Below are 24,376 nucleotides of genomic sequence, written 5' to 3'. Positions count from 1 at the left end.
GCGCGGTGTAGATGGATCTTCTACTTTGTTCTATCTGACAAGCAAACACACATCCTCCGCCTTCCGTCCCGTTCACTTTGAGAAATAATGCATTCCTTCCTGAGAAATGGCTGCGGTGTGTTTTGTCAAGAACCAGTCAGTGTCCCTTAGAATTCAACCCCTGCTTTATGTATCCAATCTACAGTAAATCAACATCATTTGGTCATTTATTAATTGTTTCAAGTCTGAATGAGAATGTTAAACACAATCTATATGAATGGCTTGAGCCCTTTTGTGACAGGTGTTTTTCACTTGTTCAACAATACATTATCAAATAAAGTTTAACAGATTAGTAAACAATGGAATGAGATATTTATCAAAGGTTGAACACCTACTTGAGACAGTGCTGTCCAGCTCATATTCCCATTATTATAATGTCGTTGTTTCAACTCTGTGAACTCTGGTTGACTTCCAGCACAGTAGCATTTCCTGTTCATGTGACACGACATGCATCTAATGATTCTGTGCTTTCCTTTAAGCAGTGTGATGGACTTAACACAGGTCTGTCCTCATGCTGCTGTTGCTCACAGGTCTCCCATGCTCTCTGGCCTTGGTTGCCAGCCTCTAAGGTAAACAAGGAGGCAAAGCCCCGGTGAATAATTGATGGCTTTGGTGGTTGTGGCAGCTGTTTGCGATAGGGGAGAGTCTGTGGCTGTCCTGCTGTAGCACAGTGATAGGACAGGTGTTCTGTTGGCAACAGTCATTAAGTACACACAGACGTACAAGGTGACGCCATTTTCTCTTTGTCCCACTGTATTTCTGTGTCGACGGCAGCCACTGTTAGAAACCTCAGAGGCTTGCTTCTTGTGTCCAAGAGCAGGGAGTGGCACACTTTTCACATTAGCTCATTTCTCCAATGGTTATCGATTAGTTTTGCTTCTTGTATGATGTAGACGGATTGTCTGACTTTCGGAGCAATTGTTAAATTAATGAGGTTCAAGCATACATATTTTTTAAGTGAAAACCACATACAAAAGTCCTACCCTTCTTTGTATCACAAAGTACTGCACAGGTTCTGTCCCGAGAATGAAAAGCTTAACAGTACTGATTTTCTACTTGTTGATAATGCTTGGTAAACGCAGACAATGTTGTCAGCCAGTTGTAATTGCCTAGTACAAGGTTGCTTATTTCCCATCCTGTTAGCGGTACAGTTTGAGGTCATCTTGTGCCAGATGTTTATGCCGTTTGAGTAAACTGTCGGTTGCTTTTGCATATTTTGAACAGGTTATATCTAGGCCAGAGACTCAAAGAGAGGTTGTAGATGACCATGTGAAGTTAGGAGCGGTTACATTTGGCAGTGACATTTCTTTGAGATGGGATGCTGTATCTGAACCTTTTGATCATACAGGAGCTACACTCTCAGCCATACAAATGGTCCTTTTGAGGCTAATCTGTGTGGGTGCTGATGTCCCTGTGGGGCGATAGGTCAACCGCGTTGGCATAAAAACCAACCACAAACAAATGCTGCCCTTTATCTGCAGGCCACACACAGTCATTGAAGGTCTCTATCTATCACCTGTCACCCGATAGCTTTTACAGCCTCTGTGTACTTCCGGAACCTGTGGCTTTAGATGGGCCGCCCTCCCTCGCCTTCAGCTGTCTTACCTCCATCCAGGATACATTTATAGGAAGAAGCAGTTTTTTACCACTTTACAAACATTCTTTTAAAAATATCCAGCAGTATGAACAATACGTCCTCTAAACAACAGCGACCACAACAGAGCAGCTCTGTCTTACATGTGTTTTGAAACAGGTGGCTGCTTGAGCTAGCACATAAAGCCCTTATATATGTTTTTTCTTGAGGGCAACTCGGCACTCAGACGGCATCTAGGTTTTGTTGACGCCTGTGTTTCTCTTGTTGATTCCTTTTTGTTGGGAGCAGGAAGCGCGAATAATCAAGTGAGCCAACCACGGAATGCCCTGTTTTTGAAAGACCATCTCCTCTAGTTATTGTTTTGTAGAAAGAAACTTGAATTCAGGCATTAAAACAGGAGGTCTGAGGAAAATCAGCTTATAGTTGTTTACCCAGGTCTCCCCCTACCAGTACAGCAGTGTTTCTTCTTTGTTTCCTCCTCTTATGTCTCCCTCTCAAACGCTCTCGGAAGCTGTCTCTCACTGATAGAGTTTATGATAAGTAATGTAAAGTATTTTGTTTCTCTGCAATCTTTCAAGAAATGGCACCAACCCGTGAAGGAATGTTAAGCCCAGGAGCTCAAGGGTGATGATAAAGCAGTACAGTAGTACACTTGTGGCAGCCATGTTTGCTACTACGATGGCCGTCTTTGCACCGCTTCTCCTTACTTTGCTCACTATCTGTCATCTACAGGGCTTCAGAGTGCGAACATTTGGTGCCAATTGGGCAATATCTTTTCTCCACTTTTCTGAATAGCAGTAATATATTTGACTATGCTGTATTGCTTTTAATTTAATAATTCATATTAGAAATGCTGCATATGAAAAATAATACAACTGAGACAACTACACTACAGTGTCTGCTTGTAAAAACATTACACATGCTAACTGAACAAATACACACATGTGAACCAGTCAATAACATAGCACTATTGCAGAGCATAGTGATTTAAAGTTTCCTCAACACAACACTATAGCTAACATTGACTGAATAATCTTTAACAACTTATCTTAATCGCTGTGTTGTCTGCTTCTCCTCCTTATTGATCCCACTATTGATTTTGTCTGGTCAGAATCCCTAAGAAGAACCATTCATTGTCTTACGCCCGGAAACTGCCATGTCGGATTTGAGCACGATTTGTCTTTTTGCTAAATATGCTGGATTCTCATGGAAGGTGTGTCTTCATCTGTAAGGCTCAATGATGAGTGTGATCTACAGTCTAACAGTCCACAGATAAATCCACCGATAAATCCACCGGTACTCTTTTTAATTACAAGTTTTTTTTATTCATAATATTTTATTTAAAGAATCCACTGACAAATGACACACTGCATACAGGAGATCTTTAAAAGAGCTTTGTGATCACATTACATTGCATTGCATTTAGCTGAGGCTTTTATCCAAAGCGACTTACAATAAGTGCGTTCGACCAGGAAGATACAAACTTGAAGAAAACAGAATCATATAAGTACATCAGGTTTCATAGAGCCAAACATTTCAAGTGCTACTCAACTAGCTTTAGATAAGCCAGCCCTTATTAGTATATAAGTGCTTTGTTAGCAGTTCTTTGTTAGTAATTCTATCGCTCGAAGTGGAGTCCAAAGAGATGAGTTTTCAGTCTCTTCCACATTCCACGAAAAGTACTAAGATACCTTAAGTTATTAATGATGTAAGTATGACGTCTGTTAAATATTGTTATAGTGCTTCTTTCTTTGAATACAAAAATCATATTTACAGATTCGAAAAACCTTTATTTGTCCCAAAATATTACGCTGTCATGGCTGGTTAATTGTTTATTGAGCAAACACAATACAACACAGGTTGAATGTGTGTGTTGTGCCAGTTGTAGTCTTCTAATAGAGGTGCTGATGGGTGAATGTTTGTGTGGATGACTAAGAGAATAGAAGAGAATGACCAATACAAAGCACAGCAGGGTTCTTTGGAGACAACAAAGCAGCGTACACGCGTGTCATGTTCGTCCCGGCGAGGAATAACAAACGAATCAGTAACAGGTCTGTGGAAAAGTAGAAAGCAGTGTGTGTGTATGTGTGTGCACGTCAGCAGGACTGTTAGTAGACCCCCAAGCACATATTTCCGTCTCCAGTGCAGTGAGAATGCCCTGATTTCTTGGGAATATGTTTTGGCCTCAGCACTTAACCCTTTATTTAGCTGTTTCTTGTGTTTACGTCTTTGTTTTGAAGTCGTTTGACATGCTTACAACAGCGCTGCCCAGTCTGATGAGTGATTCAGTAAGTGTTGATAGCTGGGACATTGTTTAGAGTAAAAGGTCAGTTATTTTAACTTGCGGAATTGCAACAATTCACAATACTGTTTGTGTTCATTCCATTTGCATTATTGTGCCAAAATTTGTTGTATCGAGGTGCATCAATCTGACCCTTATAAGTCTTATATTCCAGTTTTGCCATTCAAATCTACAGGCATGTACTAAAAAACAAAAAGTGGAATCGCCAACAAATTCCATCTTTTCATGTTTATCTTCCATTACTATTGTGTAAGAGCATATTCCAACGACAAAAACGTATTATATTAAGGCTCCGGGAACCTAAACAAGAGAACATCTTTTGATTTCAAGGCTTAACGTCTCTGGTTGTAGCCATAAATAAAAAAAAGATTACATTTTTCTCAGGTTTTTATCCAATGAAAGGGATATTTGGGCGTTTTAGAGACTTTGTCCTAATTTACTTTCCATAATGGCTTTGCTTAAATATGAAAAGTTTGGTGGAAAATGCAAAGCTAGGTGTGCTCTTTGTAATTTAGTCGACATAGTTCTGTGTAGACTGAAACACGTGACATCCGAGGAAATGCAGGCATGTCTGGAATCTCCAGGAGTTTGCCCTGCCCACACTGCTACACTCTCTCTTGCGCTCTCAAACACACACGCACACGCACACACACACACACACACACACACACACACACACACACACACACACACACACACACACACACACACACACACACACTCTTGAACTTACTCATTTCACATTCCTGTTGGTGAAGCCCACAGACAGGCACTGTTAGACAAGCACTGAAGCATGCATGATACACTCATCTTGTTTCGGTGGAACATCTCAACCTAATTAGTAGGGCTGCTCGATTATGGCAAAAATCATAATCACGATTATTTCGGTCAATAATTGAAATCCCGATTATTAAATACGATTATTCATTCACTTTGAAAATATCCATTTATTGAACTTTAAAACAAATACAAATAATAATTTGAACAGTATATTTGTAATTGTTGATTACCCTGAACGTATAATTCAACTGAAAAACCAATACTAAAATAAATGATACATTTGTTTACATTTAAATAATTAATATCAAAATAATAAATACCAATAAACAAGATCAACAAATATGCGCTTCCACAAGCTACTAAATATAAATATGATCGTAAAAAATCGTAATTGCGATTAAAATATGATTAATTGCACAGCCCTACTAATTAGGCTACATTTCAGGCTCCCATTGTTAAATATTAGCCTGTACTCAGTCTAACAGTGTTTTAATTAAGATGGCACATTAACTTCTGGGATTTTAAAACCCAAATGGGAACACTAAAAAGGAGCACAGCTGAAAGAGAGTAGAGGACGCCTCGAGAACAGTGAACTGCCTGTCTATTTATATTCATATTTTGTAAGCTCTTAGTAAGGTTGCTTCAGCTCTTTTAGCAGACGCAGGCAATGGTTTATTGATTTGTAGGCGTAAACCTTCAGTGCTTTCAGATTACAGCGTGTCAGATATATCGGATGGGCTGATATTATATAGCAGACATATCAGTATCCGTGTATCTTAACTGAGGAAAGCCTCAAGAACTTGAAGCACAGAAATGTACTTTATGTGGCTACTTTGTCCAAAACAGCCCATCCATGTTTCTGGACTAACGGCACATATTTTTACTGCAACACCATACACAGACTGCATTTTTTCCAACTGTGTTACGCAAATGTTTACCCTCAAATCTATATCGACACATATCGGTGTCACTTCACCTTTTGTTTGATTTATTTAAACTTTGTGGTCAACAAAAACAAAATGTTTGTTTTCTCATCAACTTCAGTGTGCTTAATGCATGATTGCTTTTTCTGTTTCTGTTTAAATAACTTTGCTACCACCCCTGGCCATTCATCTTTACTTTAACACCTAGCCACTGCAATATGGTCTGGTAGCCAGGGGTTACAGGATGCTGGATATGTATTGTCACAGCAGATCATTTTTGAACACTGTGTGACATTTGCGGCAGCTCAGCAGTCTGACGACTCTTTTGAGCACAGGAACATGTCGCAGGGCTCAAGGACATGTACAGATCGAGCACACATGTATGTTTAGTTGGACTCTGTCACCTCATGCTTTGTTAGACAGGGAAATTGGTTTGCTGGCCAGGGTACAATATGTGCTATCTGTGCTTTCAAGTACAGTGTGATTCTTTTTATGTGCATCATCAGGTTGCACCGTAGTGTATTTTTAGATCTGCTATCACAAACCAGGTTCGTTACGGCGGGCCTCAGGAAGAGCCGTGTTTAAAACACCCATTGAGGATCAGCATGTGTTCCCCTTTGAGCTAAAGGCTAGTGTTTTGGTTCTTCCTGGCATTGATCTTGTGAAGTCGTGTAGGAGGGGTGTGCAGACATCTCTGTAATTTCACTGTCTCCACCATGACATATTAATGGGGCTTGTAATCCTAAGTATCGGCATCCCTGTCTTCTGTCTTGTGTTGTAGATAAGCATACATGCTAGTGTTGAGTACTCTTTTGGCCCAGTGCTTATAAAGAAAAGAAATGACATGATAACAGACATTGCCAGATGATATCAGAGTCTGTGATGATATAGTGCAGATGTTTAGATATCTTCAAGCAGATAAAGTGTCCTTATCTAGGGAGGCTAAGTTTTCATTTCAATGCCAGTCAAGCGTCACTGGGGAGGTTTCTACTTCCTTTTCCCCCTGGCTTCTTCATTGAACAAATGCTGGTCTCCAAGGTGACGGATCTCCAGGGGCCAGTGGTCCGCCTGGTGCATGGATGCTTTTGCCCTGTGTTGTCAGGGAGATACACCATCTACGTCCATGTGTGCACAGAGGCCCTCTCAATTGTTGTTCCAAATCTGCTTGCAACACCACCACCTTTGCATCTGCCCGAGCCAAACAGGCAGGGAGAGAAACCAACTTCTCTCGGAGACACACTTTGTGCTTGGCTTTGAAAAAGTTACACCTGCAAGCCAGATACATTACATAGCAACACCTAAAGTAGAACAGTTATTTTTCCACAGGGGCCTGATGCTAGATGAGTGGACTAGATAGAGGTGACTTTGTGATGATCTTGCGGAACATTTGTGTCATAGGCTCATTTTCTGATGTCCATGCTTTTAGAACAAACTACATGTAGTAGATAAAGTAAGATAACTGAATCATTTGTAGTCTCTTTCCATTTGGCGGCGTTCAAGTAGAACATTTCCCCCCGAGCTTGCACTTTTTAAATACATTCATTTAAAACAGTGAAAGACGTTGTGTAATCTGGATTTGTTGGATCCAGGCGAAAGTTACCAACAGCTCTGTGTACAGAACAAGGCTCACTGTTTGGGTTCCTTTTATTTCCAGGCCCAAATGATTGTTGTACAGTGGTCAACGCTTGGAACGGCACAATATCCGATACATCTCATGATTCGTTCATGCTCTATTATTATTTTCTAAGTAAAATGTTGTATACGGCTTTGGTCATTTACAACATTATTATGACGTGCTGAAATGTAAAATTCAGTTTTTGGCAAATAATTCAAGTTAATACTAGTTTACAGTTATTTTAATGTGGTGTTTCACAGCAATATCAAATACATATTTCAGTGAATTATGACCCGTTTAACATCCTGTCCAAAACCACATTCAAACGGTAATAAAGTATTGTGTTGTTGTTTTTGCAGGTTGGGTATTGAAAATCATGGAATTTCATTTGGACTGCTTTATTTCTGGTATTGTGACACCCGTAGATAAATCTCGGCAACATTCATTCTTGGTTTGAAAACTATCTTGATTTTTTAAAATAACAACGTGTTCGGCCTATGTCAACAAAATGCTAACATGGTATGGGACGTGGAAATGAACATTCCAAAGCTATCCATTTCCAATGCCAGTTTCCAACATTCCTGAGAGAGAAATCTAAAGACAGAGACCTGTTTGCTAGCCCGCTGCAAGAGGGGAAATGCTGAGGCTGCTTCTGGAAAAGGAAAGATACTGAGCCACATGATCTTGTGAGGGAGGGCAAAACCTGGTCACATACAATGGATGAATTGTCCTGAGGCTGAACTCAAATGCAGTTAGTCGTTTAAGGTGTTATACTCAACACTGTCCCTGTAATAAAAGATACAACTGCATGCATATCTTCCTGTAGAATGCCCAGTATTCTATATATACCAAATCAAGCAGCTGCAGAGCCAGTGTTCCTCTTGCTGTTCCGATGTGTTTGATTAAGTTATGTGTTGAAAGTCTGCTAACCAGCCTGCAAATTACTCGTATATACAAAGCCGTGGCAGTGCAATCCCAGAGGCCCTGGTTGCCATGTTGGCCCCCCTGCAGTGACTCACTGTGGGACAAACGGAGAGCTGGCAGACAGGCTGCACATACCGGATTCAGCCCATCCAGGAAGAGCCGAACGTCCTCTGTGGACCGTAAACAATAGGGCCTCGGGTTTTGTGTCATGTTTGTGGGAACACAGACAGAGAATGGGAGAGCATGTGATGAGGTCCGGGGACAGAGAGGGGCGGAGGTGGAGGGCCTCGTCTGCAGTTTCAGAGCGTAGCTGGAGAATCCCAGTTAGTTCAACTAAATGGCAAAGTTTGAGTTGGGGTAGTTCCCTCTTTTTTACCCCGTTAATGTACTCGCAAACAAGTGTTTACAAAACGTCCCTTTGTGGCCATAATCTGCTCAGTGACTTTAACGCAGTGTCTGTGTTTATTATGCTGCAACCTCTTTGGACTGAGGCCTTTAGATTGAGTTCATCACCTCCTCATATAGCTTGTCATTTCCTCTATTTCCCTATCCCCTGGCCCGTGTGTTATATTGTGTTCTGCTTTCTCTATTGTATTAGTAGGGTGTTGTCAATAACGGTCTATTTATGTTTTTAGCTCTACTCTCTTCACATTGTTGTAGCCAGTTAAAACGTAGGCTTTACAACACCTGAAAGGGAAGCAATCTGCAGGCACTTGTTTCTGCTTTGGAGAATACAAGTTCAAGGCTTAAACCTGGTTTGAACCGCTTTGAATATTGTTTGGATTGCAAATCTGCACTCTCTTTCTCTCTCATTCTGTTTTGGTGTTGTTGACAGGTGTAGTGGACATGTTGTACCAGAGCTGGAGGTGTGAGCTTTTCTATCAGTGTGACGGTTTTAGTAACCAAAGCAGTGATTAGCCCACCAATACGGTAACAGTAGAGGGATTACTCATCTATTTATAAAATGCTGGCTTAAAATCGCTTCACTGCACGAAGCATTACCACTCTGGGTTACACAAAACATGTCACTTTTATTGTTCTTAATGTGTTTTGTAAAATACCACTCAAGAATCCTGTTCTTTACTCCCTAAAATAGCAATACGGTGAGAAGGTATACATTTTTCAAATCCCAGTGTAGCACATGCTGTAATCTTTAGCGATGTATTTCTTTGAGTGGAAGAGCCACACAATGCCACGTCCACCTGTTCCCTCTCCATCTTAGTCCGTCAGCCCTCTGAAACAACATACTTTAGTGCGGTATAGGCTTTCTATTTACTCTACAGTGTGCGTTGACATCTTATATACAGCTGACAAATAGGAATTTATAAGCGGCACATTCCAGGTGGCACATTTGGCCGAATTCAATTGGGATCCACTGAAACTTAATAGCATTGTGTCAACGCAACAAAACTCATCAGCATTCCCATGAGGCATAGGGGAGAAAAGCCCTTGTTGTCACTGTGGTTGTTTATTAACCATGTTGACCTAGAAGAAGTTGTTGGCTCTCACAGTGGCTTAGTGGAAACACTATCTGGCTGTACTGTATTTCCAGGAGGTAGTTTTGTGTTTTTGGAGACCACACTGTCATTGTTTAAGGCACTTTGCCCTGAAGCAAGGGTTTCCCCTTTCCCCTGCTTGACTTTTTCTTTAAACTGTGTACATACATCCATCCATTCCTCATTGAGTCTAGCCTGACTTCCTCACTAAAGAAAACATGGAAGCACAGCAAAGCACAGGATGTCCAGAGGGCAGCCAGAACAAGAGAGAGTTCTGTTTATGCAATGCCAGCGTGTTCATAACTAATAGTTGCCCAAGGTTCTAAGAGTGCATTAGTGGAAATGTTCATTTAAGGCTGTGCCCATACTCGATTATACACAACATTAGAGTTCATTAATACTGTTGTAAACATAAACGACTGCTCTCCCTCGTGGGGCAAAACACAAAGACTAAACATGCACCATTATTAACTATAGCTTGAATTAAATGTTCAAATGTAGCTCTCACAGATATCCAACTGAAGTAATAGAATTTTCAAAGGTGTCATCTGGCATATTTTCATTACCATCAATATATTTTCCTCAGGTAAATCTTTCCATCCTGAAAAGCTATCAACATGTTTTATTTTGGTGGTTACCAGCTATAATTTGATCTGCCCACAATGTGTTCTCGTCAGAGCCGGATCTGGCTACTGTAGTGCAAAGCTGCTAATGTTTAGGCGTGGCAGCCTCAGACATCACATGGCTTCAGTTGCGGCTGTGTTTCCTCCGCACAGATCAAAGTCACCAGGACAGGTGTATGTTGATGGGAGTTAGCTATGCTGTCCGTCATGCCGGCTTCACCACGCCCTTCTCTCTGTGTGGCCTCTGGAGGGCCCGGAGCTGGATAAGGGAAGTCACGGCTGAAAGTGCCACTTAAGTGGAACACAAACACTAGCGTTTATATGCACAGTGTTTTACAATAGCACGCAAACTCAATTACACAGCCCATAAAAAGACAGACACCCACACTGCTACTTATGTGCTGCATCCATCGCTCATGTTCTAATGAAATTAATATAATGCATAGACAAATCGGCACTTAGTACTGCAGGTGTGTTTTAATGCTTCAGCTGTTCCTGCTTCTTTCTTTCTCACAAATGCACTGAGCTGCAAACAACTGAGTGTGTGGGAGACAGTGGGCGAGGGCAGAGGAAATGGTGTGTAGGTTTTTAGAATCGTGGTAGGTGGTTAGCTGCATTGTTGGCATTTGTTTGGGTTTAATGGTGAGGCCAATGGGAGTATTGTACTTCACATTGCAAATTGACCACAATGGACTAGACCTAACCACTTTTAATGACAGTTGTTGTTTTGGTTTGGATGAATAAATGAAATTATTCATCTTTAATGGAAAGGGGCAGTGAGATAATGTTGGTCAGTGTGTGAAGTCTTCCTTCCCCTTAGAATGTCCAGATCACTGTGGGAATCCATTGTTTACCCTCTATTCCTCATTAATAATCCACCGTCACTCCCTTTCTCTTCTCTTCACACACCCTTTCTTCTCTGCACTCCTCTCCCCACTTTCCTTCTTAGTCATTCCTTCCTTTTGTTATCCTTTGCAGCATTCCTCTTTCAAGTCTCCATCCTTCCAATTCCAGCCCTCTCTCTCCTCTGTGTGGTGTCCTGTCGGACAATGGAGGAATCCCCTGGCTGGGCTGTAGGGGGTGGGGGAATGTAGAGCTGGCCAGAGACTTGACACTCATGTGTGGGCCTGGCTGTTTGGCCTTTGTCCTTCTGCCAAGGAAAATGGAGGGAACGCAGAAAAGTGGAGCACCAGAGAGAGCAGTGGGGAGGAGGAAGGAGGGGAAGAGGACCAGTTGGGGTGTCATTCATGTGTGGACGTTTGGGGAAGTTTGGGTCTCAAACTTTGGTCATAAGGGGGAGGGGGTCATTTGACCAATGTTGTCTATTAGCATCGGCCGTGAGATGACTAAGCATGAATTCTTGCTGGTGCGTTTAAATGTAGAACTGCACTGAAGAAGTGGAGTTAAAGTGACGGTCAATGCAGAGCTCCCTTGTGTCTCTGCTCACTCACGTCCTGAGTTATACCACAACAATGGCTGCGGCTATCTATAGAAATGAGTGTGCAGTAATGAGGCTCGCCATTTGAGAGCAAGCTACTCAGTCAACCAAATCCTCTTGGCTTTTTTTATTTCCCCCGGACACTGAAAGAGTCGAGGCCAGCACAAAAGCATGTGCTCTCCCCTCCCCTCTCTTTGAGCCCCTCACCCCAGTAGTGTGTGTGCCGTTTGTGTGCACTGTGAGGGAATTGATATTGGGAAGAGTGGGAACATGCAGACTAGGGCAGCGGGCAGATTTGGCACACAATTAAGAAGCTGGGGAATGTGTGAAATGGACTTTCATTTATAGAGAGAAGGAAGCATGTTGGAGTAAAAAGTAGGCTAATGGAAATAATAGATGAGAGATGTTTGGTGATGTCATTCGACTTGCCATTTTCACAGTACATTTGGAGATGAGTGGGTCCATTAATCAAATGCCTCCGTAGGCAAGCTGAGACAGGACCAAGTCGGTTCAGTTCTTCTTGTTTTGTTTCACAGAATTCCAACATTAGACCATTGTCTCTGCAGTACCACTAGCAATAACTTTTGAATAGACACATGTGGCCTTAAGTTAATGAATTGGGGCAACCATGGATTTGTAAATCTGGGGTGACTGTACGGTCTCCTGCACACTAAATGTGCTCCGAAGTGGGAGGTTGAATTTCATGTGTGTGTGTTTGCAGGGCAGTAGGAGCCCGTTCTGTCTGTAGTCTGAGGGCATGATTGGAGGGAAACCGTAAGCTAACTGGAGTCACTTGACTGGAACACTGCAGCCTCTGTCAAGTTCAGTCTGCGGCTCACTGCACATACAGTAGGACATTACTCATACAGGGAACATACAGTTTACTCACATGTGTCACTGACATGCTTCTTTGATATCTGTGGTCATATTTTAATTGGGTTCTCTGAGTGCTGTGAGGTCCAAAACATTAACATTCCACCCTGTGAATTTACAGTCTCTTCAACACTCTAAAACAAACACCCACCGCTGCTAATACGCATGAACACACAAATATGAACGTTACCATACCGCTCTCTCCCCCCGACACACACATGCTGAGTCCTTCTGCTGAAAGCCAGAGTTCCTGGCAACCTTAACCAAAGTAAAACTAAGACTCTGTAAACATTGGTGTGTGTGCTGACTTATAGACCTACAGCACAGGATCCTCTCTCCTGTGGACGTCTGCAAAATGCCCATGCACACACACACATGCACACACATCCTGACCTGTGGCACATTAACACTGCCTGAGTGGAATGGAAGCAGAGCAGGGGAGATAAGACAAAGCAGAGCGTTTAGCGATGCTGCACACACGCTCACTGAAGTGCAGAGTGTCTGTTGCGAGGCCTCCCTGTATCCATCGTCACACGCACACACGCACGCACGCACACGCACACGCACGCACACGCACGCACACGCACACACACAGCTCTCTGTCTCATAGGTTACCCATGGGTGACACGGCTTCCTTCACTTTTTTAATAATGGGGGATACCTCAAATAAGTACCCACACCACAGAACTCATTTCACACTAGCTTGAGTTGGTCACATTGTGGATGTTACGCAGACCCAATCCCCCCCCTGTGGGAAACCTTATAGTCCTACAAAATCTGTCCAGTTGTCATAGCTGCCTTAACCACCATTAATGGTATATATATACCCACTTATTTTGTCTCTGGAATTAAAAGCATTTTAGAAGGGAACTGCCTGGTGTGACTCTTACTTTTATTCAACTGAGCACATCCTCGTTGGTGTAGTAATTGCAAAAGCTGTCCTCAAAAAAAGAAAATCTTGTTTAAAACTAAACAAAAACCTCCAACTAGACCCATTGATTTTTCAGTTTGAATGCTTGCTTGTTTCAGTTTTAAACAGCAAGTATTTGCATGCCTTTTTAAGTATACATTTTGTGGCGCAAATATTTTATTATCACCTTTCTTTAAAATGAGCCAAACAGTTATAAAGTATCCTGATGTTAGCTTGTAAGTTGGCAGTGTGCTCTCGAGACCCCACACTGCCCTCTGCTGACATGGCTATCATTCATCTACTTCCCCTCTCACTCCTTTCTGTTCCACACTACTCCATCCTCCTGTTCAAAGTTTCACTCCCTTCCAAACAACTCTCACAAGACCCTAATTAAACCATCCCAGTTACAAAGTTGTAAAGGAAATGTAGCACACCGCTTCTAACCAACCCCACTCTATAAATGGTTACACACACGCGCGCACAGTCCTGTACAAACTGCCTGAGTCAATGAGTAGACTGTTGTTGCTCACTAATACAATGAAAAGACGGTGGCGGTACACTAAATCCCAACGCTCCCGCTTGTTATTCCAACTGACCCGTTGACCCGTATAACACTGCTGGGTCGCCATTGTTTAATTTGAACGTACGTCAGTCAGTGGGAAGCGGCAGGAACATCAAATCAAATTTACAATGATTGAATTAGTAGTTATTGAATTTTCTTAAAGTATTTGAACGCTTGCACCAAAGAAGAGATGTATTACATGTACAGTTTGTTTACAGCATCACAATTGTTTGCTAGAAAAACAGCCTGTGTGTGAGCGGCCACTCGGTAGTGAATGGCCATCTGTGTGTGAGTGTTCATAATGACTTGTTTTCAGGCTTGGTTGTATTAGCATTCCCGTCACTACTGTTAGAGCTATGGAAGCTATCAAGAGAGGACATTAATTCACTGATGCAAAGATCAAGTTATTGGTTAAGCTGGATTTTAAGAATTGGTCATGCTTTGTTACTAGAGTACTGCCTCACCGTGGGAAGTTAACATAAGGTGTGTTCTTCTATCTGAGTGGTTTGGTGTGTTTTTTACACACACTTCCCCGAGAGGCTTACGGCCCGTCCACACTACAGCTTCGACAGCTTCAAAAACGGTTTCCAACGCGTCTGCCCATTCACTTCGAACGGGGTGACGTCACGTTGCCTCGCTTTTCGCCGAACTGAATTGTGGGTAGCAGAGCGGAGCTTTCCTGGCGTTTCAGGCTGGAAATGTTGAGCAATGTTCAACTTTTGAAGCTTCTGAAGCTTTCGGTGGAAGCGTCAGCCAATCCAATCATATGCCAGTACAAGCTCTAGCTAATCAAACCGCTGCTTGTGTGTCAGGGGCGGGAGATTCATGTGATTGGTTGTTGGTCGAGCTTCAGACACGCCCGCCGGCAAGCTTTTTTTGAAGCTGTAGTGTGGGAGGGCCGTTACAGTCTTGGAGTGTCACCTGTTCTGCCTGTATCGCCTCCCCTCCTGGGGGCCGTTCACATCTGGGCTCGGCCCCGGCCACATGGTTGTCCCCGGCTCCTGTTTCCTGTTCCTGTCACCTGATACCTGTCACCTGCTCCGCAGTGAGCAAACACCCCCTGTCTCGCTCTACCACTATCCCTTCCTTTATGTTTGTCACGTGGGGAGGCTAGTACGAACTACCAGCTGGGGCATTTTGGGAAAGTCCTGACTGACAAGCTCCATCTTGCACTTCCAGCAAACCTCAAACAGATGCTGGGGAAAAAAATAACCATAATGATGTAACTACAACACTCCCGATCCAAACACAATACACATGACTAGTTAAGAGCAGGAACTGTCTGTCACCGAGGAACAGAGAGGAGCTGAGCTGTAGCATTCTTCTCTTCGACAGCATGATTGAAGAGCTGCCTCCCAGCATGTTGTATTGAGGGGACTGTGTGTACTGTATGCGTGTTTTCACACTTCTGTCAAGAACAAGGCTAACAATAGCCATCAAATGTTCTGTGCTTTCTGAATTAACACATATTTATAAAATAGTTTGGAAACAGTAAAGTAGCAGTGCCACATTTGCAAAAATTAAAATCTCAGTCACAAAGGAGTAGGTAAGATATTTTTCAAATTATTATATTTATCTTTGGCGTACTTGACACACAATCGTTGTTTAACCAGGTTTAATTGGAATTAATGTTTAGGCTCCAAGCTCGCAGACATCTTTGCCCCCTATGTCAGAACGCATCCCTGACTAATGAGTTTATACAAATTCCTACTCCAGAAAGTGCAAGTCAGCAGATTTCTCAAGAGCCTTAGTGTCTGAGGAGTGGACGGGCAGACAGTGGGTCCTCTGTGGGCTGCGGAATCACGGACTGATTGAGGGGTTAATCACTGCATAGTGACTCCTGCTGTTCCCCGCCAGCCTGTCTTGTCTGTCCATCTTAACGGCAGATGATACACAGACACACACATACACACACACAAGCAGACACACACTGCGCGGCTGGCAGAGGAATGCTTCTGAACGCTGTCCCATCCAACAAGCAGCCTCTTGTGAAAGCACTTGGCGCGGCTACAGCAGCAGCACTCTTCTCAGCTCTCCCATCCAAAGCTACTTTGTTTGGTTGGTGTTGCCATGGTGAGGAGGAGGTTTTGGGAATATGATGATGGAATGTTTTTTTTAAAAACCAGTCCCGGAAATGGCCCTCATTTTAATGCACAGAATGCTTTGTGTTCAGGTTTGGTTAAGGCATACAGAAATGTAAGCGACATTGAAAACACCAATAACAGTCAGTTATCTTAACATATCATTTTAAACTCTGCAGTTACAGTTTTTAAAAGAAAACATCATGGTGGGATTGAATGACATTTTCTTTTAAAGTTCTGTTTTGATTGACATGTCATTATGTCTCCCCAGCCTTTCTTCAGACTACTGAACCTACGGAAGCTCGGCCTCAGTGACAATGAGATCCAGAGACTCCCTCCCGAGGTGGCCAACTTCATGCAGCTGGTGGAGCTTGACATCTCCAGAAATGGTACACAAAACATTCTCAAGTTCACTGTGTGTGTTTCTCTACAATCTCTGCTTGTTAGACCACCCATTAGCACACAATTTCTTTAAAAACCTACCTAGACCACCCCCAAAATCACCAAACAACAAAGATTGTAAAAATGACTCGAGCTAGCTGGGGAATCAACACACTTGAAGCAGCCATTCGATACATATCACCTGCCAGATTATTCAATTAACCCCAGGACACAACTAGGGATGGGAATTTGAAAGCAAATGTATATTCGAATATTCGACCCCCCCAAAAAAGGTTAACCGGTTAACCGAAATGTACATATCCTATAAAAAAAAATTGGGGAAAAAAAAGAAATTCTAATTTTTTTCCCAATTTTTTTTTTACCCAATTTGTTTTCAATAATTTTTGGAAATAAATACAAACATGTTCAAATAAGTGTAGAAACCAAGTCGAATTTATCAAATGTATTAAACTGGTGATCACAGTTTGACAGCTATAGGCCTACAGCTTTCATGTGCGATTCACAATCAGCCCAACTGTAGAGAAGACCCTCTCAGCTGGAACGGAGGTTGCGGGTATAGCAAGGTATAGGATGTATATATACGTTTAATTTGGGATAGTTTGACCTCTACACCGCACTCACTAACCTGGTCGAAATATTTCCACACATTACTCCTTTTTGATGCCATGTCTGTTGTGTAGGACTCTTCTTAGAGTGTAAATAATTACTGGACTATGACTGTGAAAATATTTTGAATACCGGCAAAACTAAATCTCTCCAGTCAAAATGTGTATGTACTTTGCCGCCACACGGTTGCCAAGCAGCGCTTATTGTTGTTTAGGCTGGCCACTCATGTGTCGCAAGTGTTCACAGGGGGCGGGGGAGCACGCTCATGAACTGAACTGAGCGTGATCCTCGCAATGGCTGCGGAGCGCATTTGCACCACATTTGGGCCTAAGATGAGGTTTGAGTCTGCGTGACCTGGGGGGGGGGGGGTGGGGGGACAGCAGCCATATCATTAGCTAGAACTAGCTAGATCTGATGGATTTGGACATAAACACGAGTGAAGTATAACTGGACGCGAGGGAGAGAGAACAGCACCTGCAGCTCTGCCCGCTGTGAGGGACCGGTGAGCGGAGCAAAACACACCTTTAGACGTCAAGTTTGGAGTGTGACTGTTTGAGGTTGTGGACAGGTATCTTTTTATACTGATAACGAGTTCAAACAGGTGCCATTAATACAGTTAACAAGTGGAGGACAGAGGAGGCTCTTAAAGAAGAAGTTACAGGTCTGTGAGAGCCAGAAATCTTGTTTGTTTGTAGGTGACCAAATACTTATTTTCCACCATAATTTGCAAATAAATTCTTTAAAAATCAGACAATGAGATTTTCTTGATTTTTTTTCTTCTCATTTTGTCTCTCATAGTTGCGGTATACCTAGGATGAAAATGACAGGCCTCTCATATTTTAAAGTGGGAGAACTTGCACAATTGGTGGCTGACTAAATACTTCTTTGCCCCACTGTATATACATTGAATTATTCAATTTGATAATATGTAATCAACTTAGGCATCACTCCCCCCCAAAACTTTTTTAACTTAATAAAAATATTCATAACTCATATTCGAATACATGAATAATGATTAGAATACCTGAATAATTTCGAATATTCGATTAATCGTTCCCATCCCTAGACACAACCGACATACTCATACATGAATGTCTATGCCCCTGAAAATATTCCTATAACGCATGCAAACCAAAAAATCAGCATTCATTTTCCCTGAGACATGAGGTGAAACTCATTTAACTTTTGGCAGCTATTTAATTTCTCAGCTGTAACCACACACAAACACACACTCTCAGACATACACATCTTGCCCTCTCTGTGTCCTTGCATGCTGCACCCAAACACCCAGATACTCCGAGGCAGGAAGGGCCTGTATGGTAGGTGAGAGCCATCTGCTGTGCAACACACTGCATCATCTGTGGTGTGCAGTGGCCTGTGAGAGCCTTTCCCATCTGTCTGCTGGCTGCTGCCGGCTGCTGCCGGCTCCTGCCGCAGGACCACGCTGAGCCAGTTGAGGCTGCTTCACTCAGCAGGGATTTCTCAACATGCACATGCAGCATCCAGTGATAAAAGTATTTTTTCCGAGTTCCATCTTTTAGATATCTTTTAGTGCCAACCCTAGTCTGTCTTGGCACAGTCTAGATCTTTATAAGGGGGTAAAGTGCTGTCAGTCGAGGCACAGTGTTTGGGAAGCACTCATTTAAGCTCTTATCTAGTGAGTTAGTGAGTGATTATTGCTTTTATGATACAAGCTATATGTTTGAGAATCATGAAGCTAAATCAGGTGCCTTTCAGCTGAAGGACAGCAGACTGGTTTCCCTTTGAAGCAATATTTTTCTTGGTTTGAAAATGAGGTGGGACAGAACAGAGGCAAAACTGAGAAACAGCCCTATAATTAAAGAAGCCTTAACATCATCCAGCACGTATAAATAGGTCCCCCCCCCCCCCCCCCCCCTCTTATTATTTTAATCCTGCACTTTACCACGCGTGAGAACACCACTCTATAAAGACAAGAGCTGAAACGCAGTTACAGAGACAGGGGTCCAATTATCTTAATTACGACTTGGATCAAATCAATGTGCGATTACTGTCCAATTGTTACCTGATGGTAGGATAATGCAAATACTGGTGTCCTTCGCAGTCAATTCGCACCTCTTTCTCTCTTTCTGTCTCAATTCTCTCCCGTTCTCTCACTTCCCCGCTCGTGGCCATCTGGTTGTGATTACAAGAAAGTTCAAATGATTCACTCTATGCTCCCCCCACCCCCCCACACTCAATCAGTGTGTCCTTGGTACTGATGCCTGTCTCCCCCCCCCCCCCCCCCTACACGCACCCCTCTTTTCTCCTGCAGACATTCCTGAGATCCCCGAGAGCATTAAGTTTTGCAAGGCCTTGGAGATCGCCGACTTCAGTGGAAACCCCCTCACCAGGTAACAGCCAGTCTCTCCATACATAACGGCCCGTCCACACACAAGCATGAAAAAAATCTTTCAAAGCTTCGCCCATTCACTTGAATGGGGTGAAGTAGAAGATTTTTAATCTTCGCCGAACTGCATTGTGGGGAGCGGAGCATGGCTTTGCAAGCATCGTGAGCATCAAAAGTTGAGCAATGTTCAACTTTTGATGCTCCCGATGCTTTCGAAGCTGGCATCAGCCAATCAAATCCCGTTTATGCAAATCCCGCCAGTACAAGCGCTAGCCAATCCAACCGCGTGTAGTGGAGAAGAAGCGGGATTTTTTTTGCTTTGTATGCCGCGTGCGGGCGGGAGATTCCTGGGAGATTCCTGATTGGTTGTTGGTCGCCTTGGGCGCGTGAAATCGCCAAGCTTCAGACACGCCCAGCATCAAGATTTTTCAAGATTTTTTTCATGCCTGTGTGGGGACGGGCCGTAACTCCTATGAGAAAATCTGATGTTTGCCCAGATGCAACAAGGGGAACATGAGCTTTGAATAATCAAACAAAGCATGATTACGTGTCAGTTATGTGCTCTAATTGCTCTTTTCCATTTTCAATGCGCAGTGAATCACATTGCGTGTTTGATGTACAGTTGGCTGATTTGAAACTGTAAATCATTCAGTTGTGTTGTATGACAAAGTGCTTGCTGTCACGTAAATGTAACCTGAATATCCCTATGATATCTTTGTATTTGGAAATGTCTTGGTATTTCACCTTTTAACTTCCTCCTTTAGAAATGACTGGATAAAGTGTTGATACTGAATAATTTAACAGATGGGAATATGTTTAGGGTTAATAGTTATGTCTGTGAGTCAAGTGATCCCATGTGCTGTACAACAAAACCCTAAAACCCCCCCCCCGTCTTTCTGCTTTAGATTGCCGGATGGTTTCACTCAGCTGCGAACGCTGGCTCACTTGGCACTCAACGACGTGTCATTGCAGACATTGCCCAACGACATTGGAAAGTATGTACTCAAATTCACATTGTTTAACCTGTTGAGCCCCACGGCCCCCCCGGGCCAGGGCAAAAACGCAACATCTGCAAGAAACAGCGTCTGAGGGCTTCTTAACATTTAATAAACTAGGAATGTGTCATACCCACTTAACGGGAAGGAACTCAGCTAACTGATAATATGAACAATTTTTAGTTAAACGAAAAACAACTCTAACGCCAAGCCTCAAGGCAGCAAAACACACCACATAGCTTTACGGAGGCAAAACAGAAAATATGTCTCGCCTTTGCAGTTTTTCTGATCAAAACTTGTGTTCAATGGCATTAAAACGCTGCTGAAGGTTAATCCAATGTCTCTGTCACTTTGAAATGATTACTGATAATCCATCATCATATTTATGGCTATAACCTAGTTTTCAGTTTTCAGAGCGTAACATAGCTTTCAGTTTGGGCAAGCTGCGTGTGCATCACTCTCACTCCTCAATGGTAACGTGTAGGTGGATTTAGGAACTTCCCCTTAGATTGTGTCCTTTGGCAAGACACTTTACCCGCATTTGCTCCTGTGGGTAATGTCCACAGTAATGACTCTTACATGTCTAATATGTGTAATCTGTAATTGTAAAGCGCTTTGAGCACCTGTAAAAGCGCTCTAATAAAAAATGTAATGCATTATTATAATTATTATTAGATTCTATTGGCTCTAACGGTTCAAAACAGGTGTCAATCATCAACATTGACCAACAGGGGCCAGAGATATGGCAAATGACCCCAGAAGTTTTTTTTGGTGCTAAATCTCTCTAAAAAGGTCAAATGCCACTTGTTTTGCATCAATCTTGATACAGGGTACTTATTATATGTTATAGTTTGGATTCCTAAAGCTTTTAGTCTACTATCCCATCGTTCAAGGGTGGATTTCACTATAAGTAATGTTTTATTTTTGGACGGACACTATAATTTAATTGTTTTTACTATGTTCAATCTGAATTGACTTTAAAATAAAAAAAATCTATATTGATTCTGACTTTTCTACATCCAACTCACAGGTTTATCATTGCTTTGAGAAAAAAGATTATTAATTTACCCCTTTTAGAAGTGAAGATATAGTCCTTTGTTCTGGGAATGTCATTTTCGAGCCTGAGACCTGAAAAACAGGCTCAGGGCTCAATGGGTTAAGCCCATAATCACCGTAATCAACTTTTTTTTTATCATATTACTTTTGTATTTCCACCCCCAAAACGTAACTAATAAAGGTCTCTTAAACATATTTCCAATGTAAGTGATAAGGTATTTGAAAGGGATAAAGCAAGACATTAATTTATGATCCCAAAAAAATCGTTGGTTGACCAAATCCATTGATATGGTAACCGTGAAGATATTGTATGGTTGAATATTTATTCTTTCTCAAAATATTTACACAATGAGAATTCTGATAAATAATCATCACTAATGTGGATGACTAAGCGGGTAAAGATAAATAAAAACAGTGTTCTCAATAAAAAAATCTAAGAGAATATCTAGTCTCATATTACAATATCGATATTCAGTTGTGAATTGTTCTTCTTGACGAACGCTTAGGATTACAATCTTTGCCAAATTGTAAAAGCTCTCTAATCGAGCTATCACACTGGTCCGTGTGGACAGGCTGAGGGCTCAGTTAGATCCTTGACACATCAAGAGACTGAGCAGCTTTTTGAGGAGTGTTCTTCTGTTGCCCAGTGGGCTGTGAGGCAGCCCTTCTCTGGGCTCTGGGCCACTGCTGTGCTCAGCCAGATGGAGGAGACCCTCACCATACTAGGCAGCCCGCTCCAACAGACCTGCCATCTGACTAACCAACCTGCCTCTCCTCTCCCCTCTCTCTCACTCCCCCACCCTCCCCTCCGACCACCTGCCATCTCCTACCCCTACCCCTCTTTCTCTTGCCTCCTTTTCACTGCTACTCCTCTTTTTACAGCTTGGCCAACCTGGTGACGTTGGAGCTCAGGGACAACCAGCTGAAGTCGCTGCCTACGTAAGTGTCATCTCCCTCATCTCCCGCTTCCTTAGAGTACACATGCAGGGTTAACATCTTATCTAATTTCCCACCATCTCCATCAAGAACAATAAGTGCCTGTTGACAGAACAAGACAACCTCAAATACATTAAGAATTGCCAAAACTGATTCTCCTTTATTACTTTTAATTGTTTACTTTTTAGTTAGAACCTCACTCCCCTACTGTACCTATCAAGTAGCCTGAGAAAACATCTATTGTAGTGTGTGAGAACATGACAGAAACGACAGGCTACCTGTGGCTACGTAGGTTTAAACACATTCTTTGCATATGTCATTACGAATGTGTGGTGTATGTATGTGTGTATATATATATATATATATATATATATATATATATATATATCTATGTATATATCTATGTATATATATTTGTCTTTAACTATATTTATTTGTTGTTCTTTTCTTTTCAGGGTTAGGGTTATCTCTATAAAGCGACTTTGAGCACTTTTAAAAGCGCTAACAAAATAAATCTATTATTATTATTATGTCGTTATAGTTAGCAAAGCTCTGCTCTTTGTTCTTTCAGGCCTCATATTAGTGTGACTTAATGCTATTTTGTGTGTATTCAGGTCCCTGTCCTTCCTGGTTAAACTGGAACAGCTGGACCTGGGCAGCAATGAACTGGAAGTTTTGGTAGGTAGATAACTCGTCTTCCCCTTTTTTATCTTAGTTCTACTTCTCAGTGCTCTAACAGCACCTGCAGTTGTGCTTACAAATGTATTTTATGTTGCCAGTGCAGCACACTCTCAGACTCCCACCACAATAATTACAATCCAAACCACATGATTACTTCACCAAACTCAGCAGAGCCGGTCTGTTAGACCTGAGGCCCTGCATGCATCTACCTCATAATGAGCCCTGCTCTAAGCCTGGGAAACGCCCACCATGTCTCATGGGACGGTAAACAATTCCTCATGACCCGACAAGGGCGGAGGCTGAGCAAACACTCGACAACTATTATGAAAGGCTGCCTTCCATAAGCCACTGCACTACTTACATTTGAGAATACTCAAGAATTTAGCAGACTGATCCTAGGACTGTAAAGAAATGAAATGTTTCACTGTAATTGACCTTGAACTTCAACCATGAAATGTATCTACAAATGATATGTGTATTTAGGGCACATGATTTCTGTTTGCGGTGGCCTTAACCAGCGAAACAGTTTTCAGATGCGTTTATTAAATAATGCAGCCCCTGCCTTTGCACCTCAAACATTACCAAATATAATAAACTGCCCCAATGTTCTCCCTCCTCCTCCTCTTCTGCTATGTCTCATCTCCTAGCCGGACACCCTCGGTGCTCTCCCTAACCTTAGGGAGCTTTGGCTAGACCGTAACCAGTTGTCCTCATTACCACCAGTAAGTACACTTTCATAGAAATGTGTAGGAACTATAATTAATCTCCTTTATCCTTCTTTTATAAACAAAACAAGATTCCACATGTGTGCAGAATTATCGCCCCAGATTTCTTCCCTTTGTTTTTGCTGTGAAGGTAATGGTTGTGTTGGGCGTCCGTGGCTCTCTGTAAGTGGTATTTATTGTGTGTCTGTGCAGGAGCTGGGGAACCTCCGGAGACTGGTGTGTCTGGATGTGTCAGAGAATCGTCTGGAGGAGCTTCCCTCAGAGCTGAACGGCCTCCTGGCGCTCACTGACCTGCTGCTCACACAGAACCTGCTGGAGGACGTCCCAGACAGCATAGGTGAGAAAACACATGGGGGGAAAAAAGAAATAGTTGAGGTCCATCCCTGTTACCATCTCTATCATTGCTCCCTATGAATGTGTCATCTGTGCAAATACTGTATTATAATA

At 42.4% G+C, this 24,376-nt stretch overlaps 1 protein-coding gene across 9 annotated transcripts in view; it reads left to right on the top strand.

Annotated features, from left to right (window-relative positions):
- Positions 1–24,376, top strand: part of scrib (scribble planar cell polarity protein) — a 65,537-nt gene that overhangs the window by 5,863 nt on the left and 35,298 nt on the right. For all 9 annotated transcript variants that reach the window (XM_079661617.1, XM_079661619.1, XM_079661624.1 and 6 more), the window contains 7 exons: positions 16,432–16,549; positions 19,462–19,540; positions 20,442–20,531; positions 22,470–22,526; positions 23,138–23,201; positions 23,852–23,926; positions 24,122–24,266. In XM_079661617.1, coding sequence (XP_079517743.1) covers positions 16,432–16,549; positions 19,462–19,540; positions 20,442–20,531; positions 22,470–22,526; positions 23,138–23,201; positions 23,852–23,926; positions 24,122–24,266 — 628 coding nt within the window. The remainder of the gene's footprint in view (positions 1–16,431; positions 16,550–19,461; positions 19,541–20,441; positions 20,532–22,469; positions 22,527–23,137; positions 23,202–23,851; positions 23,927–24,121; positions 24,267–24,376) is intronic.

This window comes from Notothenia rossii, assembly GCF_949606895.1.
Source record: "Notothenia rossii genome assembly, chromosome: 12".
Lineage (NCBI taxonomy): Eukaryota > Metazoa > Chordata > Actinopteri > Perciformes > Nototheniidae > Notothenia > Notothenia rossii.
This window is presented reverse-complemented; position numbering and strand designations above follow the sequence as displayed.